Source organism: Hemitrygon akajei, chromosome 8 (genome assembly GCF_048418815.1).
Source record: "Hemitrygon akajei chromosome 8, sHemAka1.3, whole genome shotgun sequence".
Lineage (NCBI taxonomy): Eukaryota > Metazoa > Chordata > Chondrichthyes > Myliobatiformes > Dasyatidae > Hemitrygon > Hemitrygon akajei.
In genome coordinates, this window is record NC_133131.1 from 78,016,971 (window position 1) to 78,036,269 (window position 19,299).

General features: G+C 44.0%; 1 protein-coding gene across 2 annotated transcripts in view; it reads right to left on the minus strand.

Moving 5' to 3' along the window:
• The window catches only part of trim33 (tripartite motif containing 33), a 199,205-nt gene extending 197,549 nt beyond the window's left edge, over positions 1–1,656 (minus strand). Inside the window, exon 1 of one of the 2 annotated variants that reach the window (XM_073054071.1) lies at positions 913–1,656. In XM_073054071.1, the coding sequence (XP_072910172.1) occupies positions 913–1,639 (727 nt within the window). In that variant the 5' untranslated portion in view covers positions 1,640–1,656. The remainder of the gene's footprint in view (positions 1–912) is intronic. The other variant, XM_073054072.1, reaches the window with a different exon arrangement.
• Positions 1,657–19,299: the final 17,643 nt, after the last annotated feature.

A 19,299-nucleotide genomic window follows, 5' to 3' on the forward strand; every position in this document is an offset into this window, starting at 1 on the left:
AGGTAGTAACAACTAATTGCATTCCATTTTTTCACGGTGGATTTTGAAATAAACCAGTCTTGATTTCAACCTCAATAGAGGGAAGTAACAAATTAGTACCAGATATTATTACAATTTCAACAACATTGTAGATTTTTAAAAACTTTAAATATATTTTCCAAGATATTGTCAGAACATGTAAAGATTCTAAAAATGATTAAACAGCACTTCTATGGGACTTCATATTACTATATGTTTAAGATATGTCTTTTCACTCCTGGCTTAGGTCATTCAACTTTGTCACGATAATGTGGCTCTACCATATTCAATCAGTTCAAGCCACGGCAGTAGAGCTTGAATTTAAATTTGAACAAATATAAATTCTAATCAATAATTCAAATATTTCAAGCAATGGTTTCCATTTCTTCAGTATAAAGGGCAGGCAAAACCACAAGTTCTTTCAAACACACAAACTTGAACTAAACACCAAAAAAAATGAAATGGAAAAAGTTGTTTTAAATACGTCCGATTATGTCCCCTAACAACAAGGTTAAATCCTGATTATTTCAAAACTAAAACAAGAGCTTTCCCAACAATCAACATTAAATTTCAAATGGGTAAAAAAATTCAGAATAATTCAAGGCTAGTTGCTCTGAAAATCTTTCAACTTCAAAACAACTCGTTAGGACATATGGTTTTGGCTGCACCCTTTACCATTTCATGCAAATTTGTTTGCCTTAACAGGTTGAACAGCGCTGTTATGGACACTTCTCGATATTTGCTACACACAGTGAAATCAGTTTCTAAAAAGCTTCAGAAAATCTCGACTATACGGTTATGTTAACGGGGCAGACGTTCACAACATGAAAGTTTAAGTAAAGTCCGCAGTGTACGGGTGGATCCCCTGCAGTTAGTCTGCTGAGTGGTACTTACCCTGCTGAATAGCTGGCGATTCCCCGTTATTTCCTGCAGTATTGTTGCCCCCGGCGGGAATGGGAATACTCAGCTGCCGCTCGGGTTCCGGCAAGCAACGTTTGCAGAAAGAGTGAAGGCATGGGAGCAGCTTGGGCTCCTTTCCCTGTAGAGTATCTCGGCACACGGCGCACTCGTCCAATAGGTTCAGGTTCACCTCCAAGGAGGCGGTCGCCGCGGCCGCTGCTGCTGCTTTTTCTGGGCCCACTCCCGGACTAGGTCCTGGCGCCGGACTCGGTCCGGAACCCGGGCTCGGTCCTGGTCCTGGTCCTGGGCTCGGACCTGGAGGGGGAGCGGATGTAGCAGAGATCGGTGCCTGAATCGGCACCGAGCTGAGGCACGCCCCCGGGCTGAGAACCGGACTGGCTCCAGGCCCCGGCACCTCGAAGACGGTGACCGGCGCGGCCGTTGGCGATGGTGTCGTCGTCGTCGGTGTCGTCACCGCTGCTGTCGGCGTTGATGTCGTTACCGTTACCACAGCCGCCAGCATCGCGCCCGCCTCCAGCTCCGGCTTCTCCCGGGCCTCCCCGTCTTTGTCGGGCAGGCCGCTCTTTTCCTCACTGACGCCGTTTGCCTCGATACTAGTTCCACCTTTGTTTTCCGCCATCTTTCCCCTTCCTCTCTCCCTCGGACAGCGCACGCTCACATTCAAAACCCTCTCGGGCTCTCCGAGACCCAGCGGCCGCATGAAACAGCGGCGCCCATTGGCCAGGCGCCTCGCCGCCTCGGCGTCTCATCTAAACCTACTGGCGATTGGCTACCGGGAAGCAGGCTCGAACCAGGAGGAACAAGGTCGTCGAAGCCACAGGAAGCCGAGGCCGCCTTCTATTGGTTGGCTGACTCCAGGGTTTAACGCTCCTATGGGTTGCAAATGGCGGTCACGCGCGGGATTCGAATCACGTGGATGGATGTTTCGCCTACTGCCATTAAAAATATTGGCACTGGGCCACTTTATTCCACTGCGATTAATCTCATGAATGCACAATGTATCCACTAGTTCACACGTCTGCTGAAGGTAATCGGCAATCGTATACGTAAAGCCCCGTATTTATGTATTTTTTCCTCCAAATCTAGTATTTGGAAGATGTTTTGCAACATGGGGAATGCTGTGTCTAGTTTGTTGCCACATACAAACAGCATCGTGATGATATTATTTTCATTGCACGCGCATATTGTATGCAATGAAATGTGTAACTCGACTTAGGTTTTGTTGACCAAATTATGTGATAAATATTGGCCAATATGCAACAGTATACAAAACAAGCTTTTCATTCTATTTGAATACCTGTGACCAATTTCAATTGCCCTCTCTGCGTGTGGATAGAAAATGTATATTTTTCAAGCCATAAATCACCTTGCATGCCAACAGTTCACCAATAGAGGGTAGCACAGTTAAAGTTGCTGCCTCAGACACGGATTCAATCATGGCCTCTAGTACTGTATGTGAGGAACTTGCATTTCTTCTTCTGAACACATGGGTTTCCTCAGAGATTCCATTTTCCTCTCATTTCCCCAAAATGTTACTGCATACAACATTGTGACGATGACGGGGTTATTTTCTTTATGGGACAAATTTGAGCAGGACAGGATACTATGGATAATTGATCTTCAAAATACAGTAATGTAAATTGTTTCATTTTAGAGGACAGGGAAGAGTCACGCTTTAGCAATTCAAAACTGCTTGTGTGGTAAGGTGGAGAACAAGCCTAGATTTTTGTGCTTTAACTGATAATCAAAGTCTTCAACCAGTAACGTTGCCCATTTTTCTTTCAACAAACATTACCTGAACTGCTGAGTGTTTTCAGCATTTCCTGTTTTCATTTCAGATTTTCAACAAACAAAATTGCTTTTCTTCTTTTAAAAAAATCACTAACTGATTTACTTGGACAAAGCTACTGCTGTTTGACCATAGGTTGCTGCGAAGACATTGAATTTTATTAAATTGAGTCATGCATTTTCTAAGCCAAATTCAGGGGCACAGAGAAAATATATTTTTTAATTTTTTTTTAAATCTCATTGAAACCTTTTGAATGTTGAAAGGCCTTGGTAGAGTGATATGGTGGGTGAGTCAAAGACCTGAGGTCACAGCCTCAGAATAAAAGGACAGAGATGAAGAGGAATTTTTTTAGCCAGAGAGCGGTGAACCTGTGGAATTCATTGCCAAGGCAGCTGTGGAGGCCAAGAGATTGGGTATTTAGACAGAGGTTGATAGATTTATTGATTAGTCTGGGCGTGAAGGGATATGGGGTGAAGGCAGGAGATTGTAGCTGAGAGGGAAATGGATCAGCCATGGTGAAATGTCAGAGCAAACTCAATGGGCTAAATGGCCTAATTCTGCTCCTATATCATATGGTCTTATTTGCACATTATGGAGACATAGGAAAAGAAAATGTTATTGAAGTGCGTGTAATTTTGCATCAGGTTTTGTGCTCCACACTTTGGGAAAATGTCAATATTTTAGCCAGAGTGCAGAAGAGATGTTAATATTCCAGGAATATTAGTCATGTGGACGACTTGGAGGTCTGGGTAATTCCCCTTGGAACAAAGGAGGCTGTTAGGGATCTGAGGTGTTTAAAATCTTGAAGGATGTAGACAGTTGATAAAAAGTCACACCTCCCATTGGGAGCAATTGAGGCTAATGGATTTAAAATGAACTAAAAGTGGGATGAAGAAACCCTCTTACATTCTTCTCTTTTTTGACCACCCCCAACACATAATATATACACACACACACACACACACACACACACACACACACACACACACACACACACACAACATAACTACATACATACACACACTATGTAAATACATGCATGCACAAATACATACACACATTCTGGATAACCACAGTCAGAATGTGGTAGAGCTACCGGTACTTTTCTACAAAGATCATACAGATATTCAGTTCAAAAACCAATTTTTCTAAAGAAGGCGCATGGAAATGTTATGATTGTTTTGCTTTATGAAGGTCGACAAACTCCAGATTTCATTTCCTGCATTATTATTTATATATTCCAAGATGTCTATAATCATCACAGATGCTTACAGAAAGGTTCTTCTGCCTTTTTAACACCTCTCCATGAAAAGCAATGAACTCGTAAAACACAGAGTCCATAATGGAATATCCTGAGGAATAGAAAAACAAAATTCAAGAACTGTTTTGTCATTCCGTCTGGCGCAATTCAAAGAAATGTTTTGAACCAGCCTAAAGTCAATACAAGACTGAGAATTGTTGCTCAGAATAATGTCAAAGTCCTAAGTTCAAGGTATATATATTATCGAAGTATTTTATACAACAATGAGATTCGTTCAAATTATAGCTTTGGTATTGCTACTGTCCAGGGTACTCACAAAGAAAGAACTGGGCATTGAGTAAGAGGCCTTCATGAGGTTGTGCGGTTGGCTAGTCAGAGACATGTTGAATTTTGGAATTTCATGATTGAATCAAGACAGTGAGGAAATATAACCATCAGTTTTTTTGGTTATACGGCACAGCAAGAAGCTCTTCAGCCCACTAAGCACATGCTGAACATCAAACACATATTAACACTAATCCCATTTTACTCTCCCCACATTCCCAGATTCTACCACTTCACCGAGTGGTGGGTGGAGGTACATCTCCACCAAAGGAGCTGTAAGGAGCTCCTTCCCTCCGCCAGCCTGCAGGTTACCCTTAGGCAAGGTGTAGCACCCACTTGGTATCCCGATCAGATGAGGCCATGAGACCAGGTGGTGGATGATCGTATGAGCAGCTGATGCATATCACAGGTCCTGTTTAAGCGACTACTGGCACCAGGCAGATGATCTATGAAAAGTACTAATAATGACTGGGGTCACCCATCTTGTAAAGACACCACCCAGAAGAAGGCAATGGCAAACCACTTTTGTGGAAATATTTGCCAAGAACCATCATGGTCATGGAAAAACCATGATTGCCCATGTCATATGACAAGATGCATAACGAACAAACGTTTATTTCACCTAAGGAGCAATTTAGTTTGGTCAATTATCCTACCAACCTGCTATCTGGGTTGTGGAAGGAAACAGAAGCAACAAGGCCACAGAAGAAGCCCACGTGGTCACAGGGAGAACATGCAAACTCCACACATACACAGCACCAGAGCTCAGGTTTGAATCCTGCTTGCTGTAGCTAAGGCAGCAACTCCACTAGTTGCTGCCTTCAGAGTAGCTGCACTCATCCTACCTAAGTGTTCCCGAGTGTATCCAACTTTGTAAAAACATACATACGCTATATAAACTCCTTACGTATCCCTTTGGATAGGTGACTTTCCAGAACATCTTCAAAGCATTTCTGAAATTAGCAATAAAAAAAACCAAGGAACTGCTGATGATGGAAATTGAAAACTAGCAATATTTGCCATCCTTCAAGCTGAATGTCTATGGTCAAAATTCAGTCAACGTTGGCAAGAGATGACTTAGTAACAGGAGAAGACTGTGCATTCAGCTTCATTTAGATCTCAGATGGCATGTACCAACATCTCTGATACCTGGTCTTTAATATTGATAGGTGATGGACATCTATCAATCAGATTTTTGTCATTTTCATGTGTCTTGTTTTTGATTGAGAGAGTTCCAACATTCTAGATTGCTCCTATCTTTTGTAGCATGTCCATTGTAGGATACGTATCAGCTCTAAGTTAGTCTAAGTTTCTCTAATCTATTTCAAAGGACTAGAAAGATTAGAAAGTGCAAAACATTCTAGGGGCTTATCTAAAACTTCCTCCCATACTTGTTCCTTTTTTTTTTAAGAATAATGGTGAAATAGTTCACAAATTCATTGCCATTTACTTTATCTCATACTGGACATAACGTGGCTTTGGAATACAAATTTGATTTGAGCCCTCCAAACAAGTCAGGAGTACTTCAGCCTTCATGTAATGTTATCCCTAGACAGTGATCTCCACATTACTGTTTTGGGGGCTTTTTATTTTATTTATTTTTGAAACCTCATCATCCAGCACTTTCTTTTGTTGTCCTTAAGAAGGTGCTTATGAGCAATTTTCTCGAACCTTGGCAGCCCATGCAAAGTATAGTACTGAGCGAAAGTCTTAGGTTCGCGCGCTGCGCGCACACACACACACACACACACACACACACACACACACACACACACACACATACACACACACACACACACACACACACACATAGTCGCTAAGACTTTTGTACAGTACCATATTTATCAAAATGGTGCAGAGAGCAAGTTTGTATATCTGATGGGAGTAAAGACTGTTGGGAATGGCAAGGATGGAGCTCCGCTGGACATGTGGGACAGGTGGCAGAGAAGCAGAACCAGGGCAGGTTGATGCGGGTGCAGACACATCCAGCCCTGAGTTGTCAGGCAAGGTCATTTGATTCCAAACAATTGGTTTATTAGTCATTACAGAATGTCTCTCTGGTTCTTCCACTCCCTCCCACTTTTCCCAACCATGATTCCCCTCTCCCTGCCATTTTCCCACTCTCAGTCCACAATTGAGCCCCCTATCAGAATAAGGTTTATCATCGCTTGCATATGTCATGAAATTTGTTTTGTTTTTGTGACAGCAGTGCAGTTCAACACATAAAATAATGTCAGTACTGTGCAAATGTCTTATGCACCTAGCTATATGTATGTGCCTAAGATTTTTGTGCAGTACTGTACTCATTCTGCACAGTGAAGTAGGCAGTGGAGGGATTTTGATACAGTGACAATGAGAAGACTGCCTTTATACTCCATGTGCAAGCCAAGAAGTTCATGCTGCAAGTCTCCCCATCCCAACTCCCAACACATTTCCAATAGCAACACATGTTGCAAATTTATGTATTTTCAACCAACGTCCTAGTAAATTAAAAAAAAAATCTGGGAGAACATTTTAATGAAGATATTCACCAAAATTGCACTAGAAATGTCAAAGCATTGAATCTCAGAGGTCCTGAATGAAAGTCGCTCTTCTGTTCTGCAATCCAGAGCTCTTACATTGATTTTGATCCAGTTCCTGCTGAGCATTGTTGTATTCTGCAGGACTGACAGCTGTAAGGACGTGAATACTGAAAGATAGTATTTGAGCACTCTTTGAAAGAAAAGCTGACATGAAATTCAGTGTAGACCAATTCATAATGGTTTATGTAACCATCTTTTCCCCACAAACCCCCTCCCCCCTAACCTACCGATAACTGTCATGTGTTTTCATTCTTCTGAATAGCAATGACATTTTGCAAAAATGTGGACTAGGTCTCACTCTAAAGCAGGGTTCCCATCCTGGGTCCACAGACCCCCTTGCTTAATTGTGTTGGTACACGACATTAAAAGAAGGCAGTGAACCTCTGCTCTAAAGAAATAAAGAGAATGCAGGGAAAAAATGCTAATATTTTTGCATATGACATGCCACGGTCTCCTTTTGTTACTTGAAAACCTGAGCATGAGTTTTTGAGAAATCTGACCATTGCAATGGTCACCACAAGGAGATGCCATTGCTTTGCAAGATCACAAATAATCAACTAGATATAGATGAGGAAACCCATTCAGCCCCACTAATCAATAACAAAAATAAATTGCATACACCACCCAGGACCAGCACCCAACTGTATCTTAAACAGCGACAGAATTTCTGCTTCTGGTACTCTCTGCACTATCATTTGTCGACATCGGTAGAAAACATTCATTAGCCAATATTTCATGTTCCAATTTAAATTCCTTCAATGATTTTACAAGATGTGAGATTCAGGATTTAACTTCCTTACAATATTGTGAGGCAAATCTTTCGTCAGGACACAGCAATGACCCGGGGATCTCGTTTTGGTCCTGGCCCCATGACTTTGCACTTTCTCCCCATGGACCATTCCACCAGCTGCTCCAATTTCCTCTCACGTGTGCTGGTAGATTAATAGGGTTGCAGAAATTAACCCACTGAAGTAGTTGTTGTTGGGTATGTGAGAGCAAACGGGTTGCCATGGATTGGGACTGAGCTGACATGAGCTGGAAGACCTTCTCTGTGTTGTAATGAATAATATACCAGTGCTTCTTCTGAGACCCACCATTAGTGAGTCTGGAGTCACCTATTAGGCAAAAACAATTAAGGACTGGAAATGTCCTTCCCTGAAAGGCAGAAGTGAACGAATTTGCTTCTTTAAGAACAATGCAATGGGTATCTTGTATCTGCCCCCAGAGTTCAGCCTATGTGTGCCTAGTCCGTACATTTGTGTGTGAGAGGCCTGAAAATAAGGAGTAATTTTGAGACTTACCACTGTTGACTGTTTATCAAACAGGATTTCAAAGTTCAAAGTAAACTTTATTATTGAAGTATATATATTGTACGTCAGCATATACAGTCCCGAGATTCATTTACTTGGGGGCAGACTCAGCAAATCTATGGAATAGTGACTATAACAGGATCAAGGAAAGATCAGCCTGAGTGCAGAAAACAACATTTACATTCAAAAATATAAATTTGAAGCCACATGGCTCCTGAAGCCTATTCAAACATTCAATAAAATCTTGGCTGATCAGATTGTAACCTCAATTTATCAATCTGTAACTTCAACAATTTGTTTGGAATCATTTATTTATTTATTGAAATTCAGTGTGAAGGCCTTTCGGCCCTTTGAACCATGCTGTCTAGCAATCCCCAGCCTAATCACAGAACAATATACTTTGACCAATTAACCTACCAGCCTGTAGGTCTTTGGATTGTGGGAGGAAACCAGAGCACCTAGAGGAAACCCACATAGTCACGGGGAGAAAGTACAAACTCCTTACAGGCACTCGTGGGAACTGAACTCTGGCCTCCTGTACTGTAAAGCATTGTGCTAACCACTATGCCCTTGTTCTGCCCATTTCCCCTGTGAGTGTAAGTGTTTCCATCCCTTCAATTTCCTGATACTCTTGGATATTACTTTTACGTTGTAAAATGAAGACAGGAGCAAAATACTTGTTTCATTTATCTGTGCCAGTTTCTTACTTTCCATTGCTAATTTCCCAGACTCATGTTGTTTAAAATCAACGATCCCTTTCTTCTTAAAATTTCTATACAAAATCTTACTATGCATTTTCATGGTTCTGGTTAGCTTTGTGCTGGACAAATTCTTTAGTCTTTTTTCATTTTTGTTGTACTTTTTATTCTTAAAAGGTTCAAAGGTCCAATTTAATGTCAGAGAAATGTATTCAATATATATTCTGAAATGCTTTTTCTCACAACAATCCACGAAAACAGAGGAGTGCCTCCAAAGAATGAGCAACTGTTAAATGTTAGAACCCCAAAGTCTACCCCCCCAGCTCCCCTCCCTCCCACATGTAAGCAGCAGCAAGCAACAATCCCCCCCTAGCCCTATCGGCATGAGCGAAGCAATAGCAGAGACACAGACTTGCAGTTACCCCAAAGACTCCACGTTTCAACCGGTATACAACATACCACAGGCACACTCTCTCTCTCTCTCTCTCTCTCCTCTCTCTCTCTCTCTCTCTCTCTCTCTCTCTCCTCTCTCTCTCTCTCTCTCTCTCTCTCTCTCTCTCTCCCTCTCCCTCTCCCTCTCACTAATCACTCCTTGATGCACCATCAATAACTCACGCTGAGACTTAGGAAGTGAGATATCGGCTTTTATTGACTGAAGAACAACACTACATCCTGGGAAAATGAGGGAGAGCAGCAGGCCACAGTCGCCTTTATACAGGGGTCTGTGGGAGGAGCCACAGGGGCAGTCAGACAGGTATATCTAGTTCACCACACTCCTTTTCTCCATTTTCCCAGCGAGCAGGGAGTCATAACAAACAACTCACTGGTCTATGAAGTTAAAAGTCCATTTCATTGCTTTTTTTGAGCTCTTTGCCCAAAGATCTCAAAGATCTCGGGTTTCCGGGCACACAGCCATAGATATTCTGACTCCCCCAACGACACACGGGTCTCCTGCCATGACACCGACCCTCGATCCGCCCGTCTCCAGAGCCCCGAGATTCTAGGCTTCCAAATCCAAGCCGGACTCTTAGGCTGAGCCCTTGAAGTGCCAAACAACAACGGCCAGTTAAGGAACCCCAAGAGCGGGTCCCGTTCCAGCAAAGATCCATAGTCAGCGTGTAATTCCAGGTCAGGGTCTTCAAAAGAACCCTGAAAGGGAAAAATAGAGATATTAAGGATGGAAATAGAGCTGTTTCCGAAGATGCAAGCAAAGGAGTCGCTGTTTAGTGCTATCATTACTCCGCTCCACCTCAATCTTCTGACTTACCTCCTGTCTAGACATAATTATACATCCTTTACTTTAAGTTTGATCTGTGTTTGGCTTTCAAATTTGTGCTTGCAGAATATAAAAAGCTCTTACAATTTCTGATGCCACATGTTCAGATTCAAGGGAGGGGTCATTTGACAAATATAGAAGAGAGGTTTGCAGTGATTTGGAGAAAGGGAGAACAATTGAATTGGTATTGGTATTGGTACTGTATTGGTTTATTGTCACACTTACCACACTTATCCAGTGATTACAGAGAAGAGATGACACTAACAAAGAATCGAATGGCCTGCTTTGTGCCATGATATTTTGAATCTACAATTCTGTGAGGAACAAAAACTATCATTTAATTTATAACTTTATTATATTTTAGATTTCTTACTGTTTGGAATCCACTATTTAGCTTGATAAGTCATTCTCATTGTTCCTTTATTGTTAATGCTCATTAGCTATTCATTGTCCCAGCAATATGTTTGGTTCATATCTGAACACATTTAGAAGGCAACAAAATCATTCTAAGACAGATTTTTAGTTTTAGTATCTGAGAAACAGCCCGATTTTAATAGTTGGTTTTATATATTTTTTTCATCAAATTAGTGAAATAATTTCAGTTGCAAGAAATAATGCATAAAGAACAATGCTTTACAGTACAGGAGGCCAGTATTCAGTTCCCACTACTGCTTGTAAGAAGTTTGTGCGTTCTCACCCGTCACTTAAATTCTGGGTCTAAGTAAATGTGGGGAAGAAAAATGCCTTATAGCTGATTTATACTTGTGTGTCACATCTACGCCATAGATACCGCATACCCTACGCCGTAGGGTGATACACACCTCCCCAAAAAAGTAACTCACGTGTCGCGGCAATGCATACCGCAACAACTGTGATTGGTCCACTTGGTAGTTAAATGTGTTGAAAGAATAAGTAAATGTAGGAAGGACAACAAAATTCTAGGGGCGTATAGCCCGATGGGAGTTCAGGGAGCTGGGTTAAGCACAATAGGCAGCGATTCAAACAAAGAGAGGAGAAATGGGTTAAAAATTCTATATCTGAATGCACCAAGTGTCAGGAATAAGGCGGATGAGCTTGAAGCCCAGGTGTGAATGGGTAACTATGATGTTGTTGGGATAACGGAGACATGGCTGCAGGGAGATCAGACCTGGGAAATGAATGTACAAGGGTATACGTGCTATTGTAGGGACAGAAATGTGGGCAGAGGGGGTGGGGTGGCCCTGTTGGTGAGGAATGAGATTCAGTCCTTTGCAAGGGGAGACATAGGATCAGGAGAAGTAGAGTCTGTGTGGATAGAACTGAGGAACAGTAAGGGCAAAAGGACCCAAATGGGTGTTGTCTACAGGCCACCAAACAGTAGCATGGATATTGGGTGCAAGTTGAATAGGGAGTTAACATTGGCATGTGGCAAAGGTAATGTCGCAGTAGTTATGGGGGATTTCAACATGCAGGTGAACTGGGAGAATCAGGTTGGTGCTGGATCACAGGATAGGGAGTTTGTAGAGTGCCTACGGGATGCATTCCTGCATTATGAGAGCCGACCAGGGACAAGACTATTCTGGATTTAGTGTTATGTAATGAACAGGATTTGATAAGCGATCTCACAGTAAAGGAGCCATTAGGAGGTAGTGATCACAATATGATAAGCTTTTATCTGCAATTTGAGAAGGATAAGGGCAGCTCGGAGGTGTCAGTGTTGCAGATGAACAGGGGAAACTATGGAGCCATGAGGGAGGAGCTGGTCAAAGTTGACTGGACGGATAGCCTAGCAGAAAAGACAGTGGAACAGCAATGGCAGGTATTCTTGGGAATAATGCACAAGGTGCAAAATCAGTTCATCCCCCAGAGAAGGAAGAATTCAAAGGGGGGAAAGGGGCCTCAGTGGTTGCCAAAGGAAGTCAGAGATTGCATAGCATTAAAAAAAAGGAAGTATGACAGAGCTAAGGTGAGTGGGAGGACAGATGATTGGGAAATTTTTAAGGAACAACAGAACTTAACTAAGAAGACAATACGGGGAGAAAAAATGAGGTACGAACGCAAGCTAGCCAGGAATATAAAGGAAGATAGCAAAAGCTTTTTTAGGTATGTGAAGAGAAAGAAGATAGTTAAGAACAATGTTGGGCCCTTGAAGAATGAATTGGGTGAAATTGTTATGGGAAACAGAGAAATGGCAGAAGAATTTAATGAGTACTTTAGATCTGTTTTCACTAAGGAAGACACAAGCAATCTCCCAGATGTATGGACGGGCCAAGGACATAGGGTAACAGAGGAAATGAAACAGATTGACATTCGGAAGGAAACAGTGATGAGAAGACTGATGGGACTGAAGGCTGACAAATCCCCAGGTCCAGATGGTCTGCACCCTAGGGTACTAATGGAGGTAGCCCTGGAAATTGCGGATGCATTGGTAATCATTTTCCAATGTTCCTTAGATTCAGGATCAGTTCCTGAGGATTGGAGAATGGCTAATGTTATCCCACTTTTTAGAAAGGAGGGAGGGAGAAAACAGAGAACTATCGACCTGTCAGCCTGACATCGGTGGTGGGAAAGATGCTAGAGTCCATTATTAAGGATGAAATAGTGGCATATCTAGATAGCAGTGATAGGATTGGGCCGAGCCAGCATGGATTTACCAAGGGAGGGAAAAAGGGGATGGGAAATGGTGAAGGGGGGAACGAATCTGGAAACCACATGGTGTAAGCTGGCAATCTCCCCAGATATGGCTGTAGCAGCAGATCTGGGTAAGTTGGGAGAGCAGCAGGGATCACAGTGGGAGACCCGTGAGAGAGTCCACTGAACTCCCATCTAAGGGGAGATTTAAACTTCTTCAGGGTAGGGCCCCCCCCCCACTTCACCATTTCCCATCCCCTTTTCCCTCCCACACCTTATCCCCTTGCCCGCCCATGGCCTCCTTCTGTAGCTCCTCCCCCCTTTTTCTTTCTTCCATGGTCTTCTGTCTCTCACTAATCAACCTCCCAGCTCTTTACTTCTTCCCTCCCCCTCCGTTTCACCTATCACCTGGTGATTCTCTCACCCCTCCGCCTTCCTTTTAAGTCTACTCGTCAGCTTTTTTTTCCAGTCCTGCCGAAATGGTGACTGTACTCTTTTGCACGGATGCTGCCTGGCCTGCTGGGTTCCTCCAGCATTTTGTGTGTTTACCTCTGACACCCCTCTGTACTTCCACCTATCACCTAATACTAGCCATTTCTGCCCTGGGAGAAAGTCTGTAGCTGTCCATTCTCTATGCCTCTTATCATCTTGTACACCTCTATCAAGTCGCTTCTCTTCCTCCTCCATTCCAAAGAGAAAAAGCCCTAGTTTGGTGAACTTTACCTTGTGATACTCACTAACAGTGTGATGCTCATGTGAGCATTGCTAGTGGCACCAGTGTGTACTAGTGAGGCCAGCAGCCTGAATGACCTATTCTTCCGCCTCTTATTTGAGCAGCAGCATGTGATCTATGACAGCCTAAAATTCTGACAACTGACGAACTTCATCTCTTTATCTTTGAAGGAGATACCGTACTCTCCCTCAACAGGATCATGTGAGGAGGAGTGGCCGGCAAGTACTTTGCTCTCCCTTAACCCAGAGACATTAAACCTCTTGCAGCTGTGATCTCTGCCAGCACTCTTGCACCTGGTTCAGAAAGTCATGGGTTCAATTCTCACTCTAGAGACCTGAACACAGATTTAGGATGATACTCCAGCGCGCAGTACTGAAGAAAGTGCTGACTTTCAAAACATCAAACGGTTCTAATGAAAAAGGAATTGAGAATAAGTGCAAATGCTTCTGGTGCAAGTGGGGGGGGGGGTGGTGGAGAGGGGGAGGGTCGATGTTTCTGCTGCTTGTGTGTGGGAGGGGGAGGGGGCTCTGGGTTCTGATGTTGCTATCATTCATTATTTCGTGTTTCTTGTTTCATGCATGTCAGCGAAGAGTAAGAATTTTGGGTTGTATACTCTATACATACTCTGATATTAAATTGAACCATTCAAGTTGAGTTTATTGTCCTAAATAGTCTGTGTCATGCTGGGCTTGAGAAACAGATAATATAAATGAAAACATTGCCTTTTATCCCAGCTGCTGAGCTGAGCTAACATATTACAAACCTGACTCAATACCAGGCCTTTGTGGCTCATTTTGTACACCTACCGACTCACATGGTTATCTCGATTATACCTCCTCCCACCCTGTCTCCTGTAAAAGTGCTTTTCCCTGTTTCTCACTTCCTTCACCTCCATCACATCTGTTCCAAGGATGAGGCTTTCCTTTCAACACATCAGAAATGTCCTCCTTCTTCAAAGAATGGGTACAACACGCTGCAGGAACTCAGCAGGTCAGGCAGCATCCGTGGAAACGAACAGTCAACAGTTTGGGCCGAGTCCCTTCATCAGGACTGAAGAGGGAGGGGGCAGGGGCCCTATAAAGAAGGTGGGGGGGGAGGGTGGGAAGGAGAAGACTGGAAAACCAGTAAGGGGAAAGATCAAGGAGTGGGTCGGGGAAGCAGGGAGGGGATAGGCAGGAGAGGTGAAGAGGGAATGTAAGGGGAAAGCACTGTGGGTAGCAGAAGGAGGCGGAAGCATGAGGGAGGTGATTGGCAGCTGGAAGAGGAGGCTGAGTGAAACTGGGATGGGGGAAGGGAGAGGGAGGGAATTACTGGAAGCTGGAGAATTCAACGTTCATGCCAAGGGGCTGGATTTACCCAGATGGTATATGAGGTGTTGTTCCTCCATCCAAAGTTTGACCTCATCATGGCAGTAGAGGAGGCATGTATGGACATATCCGAATGGGAATGTGAAGCAGAGTTGAAGTGGGTGGCAACCGGGAGATCCTGTCTGTTGTGGCAGATGGAGCGGAGGTGCTCGACGAAGCGGTCCCCCAATCTGCGTCGGGTCTCGCCAATGTAGAGGAGGCCACACCAGGAGCACCGGATGCAATAGATGACCCCAACAGACTCACAAGTGAAGTGTTGCCTCACATGGAAGGACTGTTTGGGGTCCTGAATGGTGGTAAGAGAGGAGGTGTAGGGACAGGTGTAGCACTTACGCTTGCAAGGATAAGTGCCAGGTGGGGGATCTGTGGGGAAGGATGTATGGACCAGGCAGTTGCGGAGACAACGATCCCTGTGGAAAGCGGAGAGTGGTAGAGAGGGAAAGATGTGCTTAGTGATGGGGCCCTGTTGAAGGTAGCGGAAGTTGCGGAGGATAATATGCTGGATCCGGAGGCTGGTGGGGTAGTAGGTGAGGATAAGAGGAACTCTGTCCTTGTCGTGGTGATGGGAGGATGGGGTGAGGGCTGAAGTGCAGGAAATGGAGGAGATGCGGGTGAGGACATCATTGATGACGGCAGAAGGGAAACCACAATTCTTAAAGAAAGAGGACATTTGAGATGTTCTGGAATGGAAAGCCTCATCCTGGGAGCAGATGTGGCGGAGACAGAGGAACTGGGAATAGGGAATAGCATTTTTGCATGTGGGAAGAGGTATAGTCGAGGTAGTTATGAGAGTCACTGGGTTTACAGAAGATGTCAGTGGACAGTCTTCCCCTTACTGGCTTTTCACCTGGCACCTACCAGCCTTCTCCTTCCTACCCTCCCCCCACCTTCTTTATAGGGCCCCTTCAGTCCTGATGAAGGGTTTCGGCCTGAAACATTGACTGTTCGTTTCCACGGATGCTGCCCGACAAGCTGAGTTCCTCCAGCGTGCTGTGTGTGTTGCTTTGACCCCAGCATCTGCAGAGTATTTTGTGTTCAAAGAATGGGTATCCCTCCCTCCACTATTGTTGCTACCCTCACCCCCCCCTCGCCTCCATTTCCCATACATCCGCACTCTCCCCGTCTTCCTGCCGCCTTAACAGTGATAGAGTTCGCCTTGTCCTTACCTACCACTTCCGCGTCCAACCCACCATCCTCTGCAATTTCCGCAATATCCAAAGGGATCCTACCACTAAATATACCTTTACCTGTCCCCCCCTCCGCTCTCCACAGCAATCACTTCCTCCATGATTCTCTTGTCCTCTCGTCCCTCCCCACTAATCTCTGTCCCAGGAAATCCCTGCAAACAGCCTACATGATACACCTGCCATCCCTCACCTTCATTCAGGACCCCAAACAGTCCTTCCGGGTGAGACAGCACTTTACCCGTGAATCTGCTGAGTGCTGGAATTGTCTGTTGTGTCTGGTGCTCCCGTTGCGACCTCCTCTACATTATGGTGTAGACAACAGCTTCACCGTGCACCTCCGCTCCATCCGCCAAAAGTGGAACTTCCCGCTGGCCAGACATTTTAACTCCCTTTCCCATTCCTGTTCTGACACGTCGGTTCATGGCCTCCATGTGTGCCAAGATGAGATCACCCTCGGGGTGGAGGAGCAACACCTTACATTCATTCTGGGCATCCTCAAACCTGATGGCGTGAATATCCATTTCTCCTTCCAGTAGGTTTTTCCCTCCCCCTCCTCTCTTCTTCTATTCCCCAGTCTGGCCTCTTACCTCATCTTACCTGTCACTGGATATCCCATCTTCCTTCCCTTTCTCCTATGATCCACTCTCCTCCCCTATCAGATTCTTCCCTTCCCAGCCCTTGACCTTTCCCACTCACCTTGTTTCACCTATCATTTTCCAGCTATCCTCCTTCCGCACCTTTTTATTCTGGCATCTTCCCTCTTCCTTTCCCGTCCTGGAGAAGGGTCTCGGCTCGAAACGCCAACAGTGTGTTTATTCTTTTCCACTGATGCTGCCTGTCTTGCTGAGTTCCTCTATCGTTCTGTGTGTGCTTTCGCTAGTTATTAGGGGAACAACTTCAGCTAACCACTTCCTGTTACGGTTGCCTCCAGCCGGTACAGTTACCACCTTCCCCTTCGTGCCTGCTTTCCTCACTTCCACACAGGTAGTGTGCAACTGCGACTGAGGCAGCCCCTCTTACTCCGTGCAGTTGTCCCATTGCTTTCAGAAAGCTCAGTACAAAATTATGTGCATTCCCGCCCTTCAGCTTTTTATAAACGCAAAGACAGTTAGCACTGTTGAATTGGGAAATGTCGGTTCACTCTATTCCTATAAAAACAGAAAAAGTTGGAACAACTCTGGTCAGCTGACCTGATCCGTCCAACTAACCTGACTCTGCTGGGTTTTTCTAGCACTTTCTGTTTTTTTATGTCAGATTTTCAGTTTTTTAGATTTTCAAATCTCTTCATTTTTCTCTCCTTTTCTTCTTATTGAGTTAATATGCTAGAGAGAATCCGCTGTTATCAACACTGAAGTGATTTTTTTGTGTTTTCCTACTATGGATGGTGTCTGCTTAATGTTTTACCTGTTACAAATTATTACAAAAAAATGCCCATTATTAAGCACCTCTACCTCTACTTCTACCACAATCAAACCTGCGTATGTTACTGATTTAATTAGTATGTGTTCCTCTAAGCTTCCTTTCTTTGTTTCTTCTATAGTCCAGATGATTTTCGTCTCCAAAACAGATCTAAACTTGCACTCCACAGCTTTACTGGGTAAAACTACATTGTCAGGTGAGTTTTCAGATGAAATTTTTCACTGAGGTAAGGTGTAAGATATGCTAGCTTAGGGGTAGTGATTTAAATGATGTACCAATTTTATCATTTTTGCCAAACGGTCTGAAAACCTAAACCAAGACCAATGGTCAAAGCAGGCTACTACCAAAATTGACTAGTATATTCCGTTAGGTAGTCTGCATTTTTACTTTGGAAGGACACTTATAAAAATAATTTTTTTGTTCTTATTTCAGAGATCTAGCTTTATTTCAGCAGACTACTGTGTGACTTTTCCATTTTATTTTTTTCTTCTTTCTTCATATGGTCAGAATAAGCAATGGAAAAAAATGGTGTCCAACCATACATAAATACCCATGAACACAGCCAAACGAAATAGCATTCCTCCAGGGCCAAGGTGCAAAACACAATAACAATAGTCATACATAGTGCAAGGCACATATCCTAGATAGCAGTAAACATATAGTCACACGAAAAATATAATATAGCTCAAGTCCCTGAGTCCATGAATGTTGTTGGCAAGAGCAAGCCCGCAGCAGAATGCAGATGAACGCAATCTAGCTTGTCTTCCACAGAGTGAACACTGGAGGGCAGCACCGAGGCCAGCATCGATGCTTTTACCACACCACTTCTGGGCACTGACTCTGACACCCCTCTCCTGCAAACAGGCGACACTGCAGCATGAGGCCTTGTCCGTGCTACAAATGAGGCCACACAGCTCCCGGCCGCCAGTCTCACCAACAAACCAGTGAACCAAACTTGCAGTATCTACATTACCGATGTCCAACAGGATCTTGCAATCACAAGAAGAATGACCAAGGCAATCACTCGCTTTAAAACTCTCACGGCCTGCGCACACCGACTCCAGTGTCTCTCTGTAGCGGGCAGCAACACGGTCTGCATCAAGTCCAGCTCCTCCGCCAACGAACAACTTGCTGGTGAGGTAGGTCTGCAGTACTTGAAGTTCTGAATGTCCAGCAGTGGCTCGTGATAGTGAAAAGGACACTTTAAAAAGACAATAACACCTTTGGTCAGCTCTGTACAGGCCACTGCTTCCGAGCGCTCTCCCATCTTGTAGGAAGCATTGCCTGATGTGCTTAGTTCCTTCAGCATTTTCTGTCGATCAAATTCCATGCCTGCAGGTCTCAGTTTCTAGAGCATTATGAGAAAGGTAGATTATGTGTAAGCAAAATATCTTGGGCTTAACCCTATTCTTTGGTGAAAAGTCGCTTAATTCAGTGGGAATTAAGAATCAGTTATTACCCTTATGTCCTCTTAAAATATGTCAGAATCTTTTTTCAGTGCAGTGGATAAAATATTTGTTTATACAGACAGCTCCGTAGTGCTGACTCAGCAAGTTGGATTGAAGACTTGGAAGCAGCGAGCTCAGCCAGAGGGAGCACCAGATCCTGAGGTGACTGATGAGGAGCAAGAACGTTGCTTCTGTAGGTCACTGTGCTGCCAAATTCCATTCACCCTGTCACTACTTTCCAGAAGTAATTACTACAAAACTGCTTATTTCACTTCTTTTACGTCTGTTTTTCATCTCAAATGTGTTTCTGGAACTGCTAGAGCCTTGGATTTATGGTTTGGAGATTGTCTGAGCGA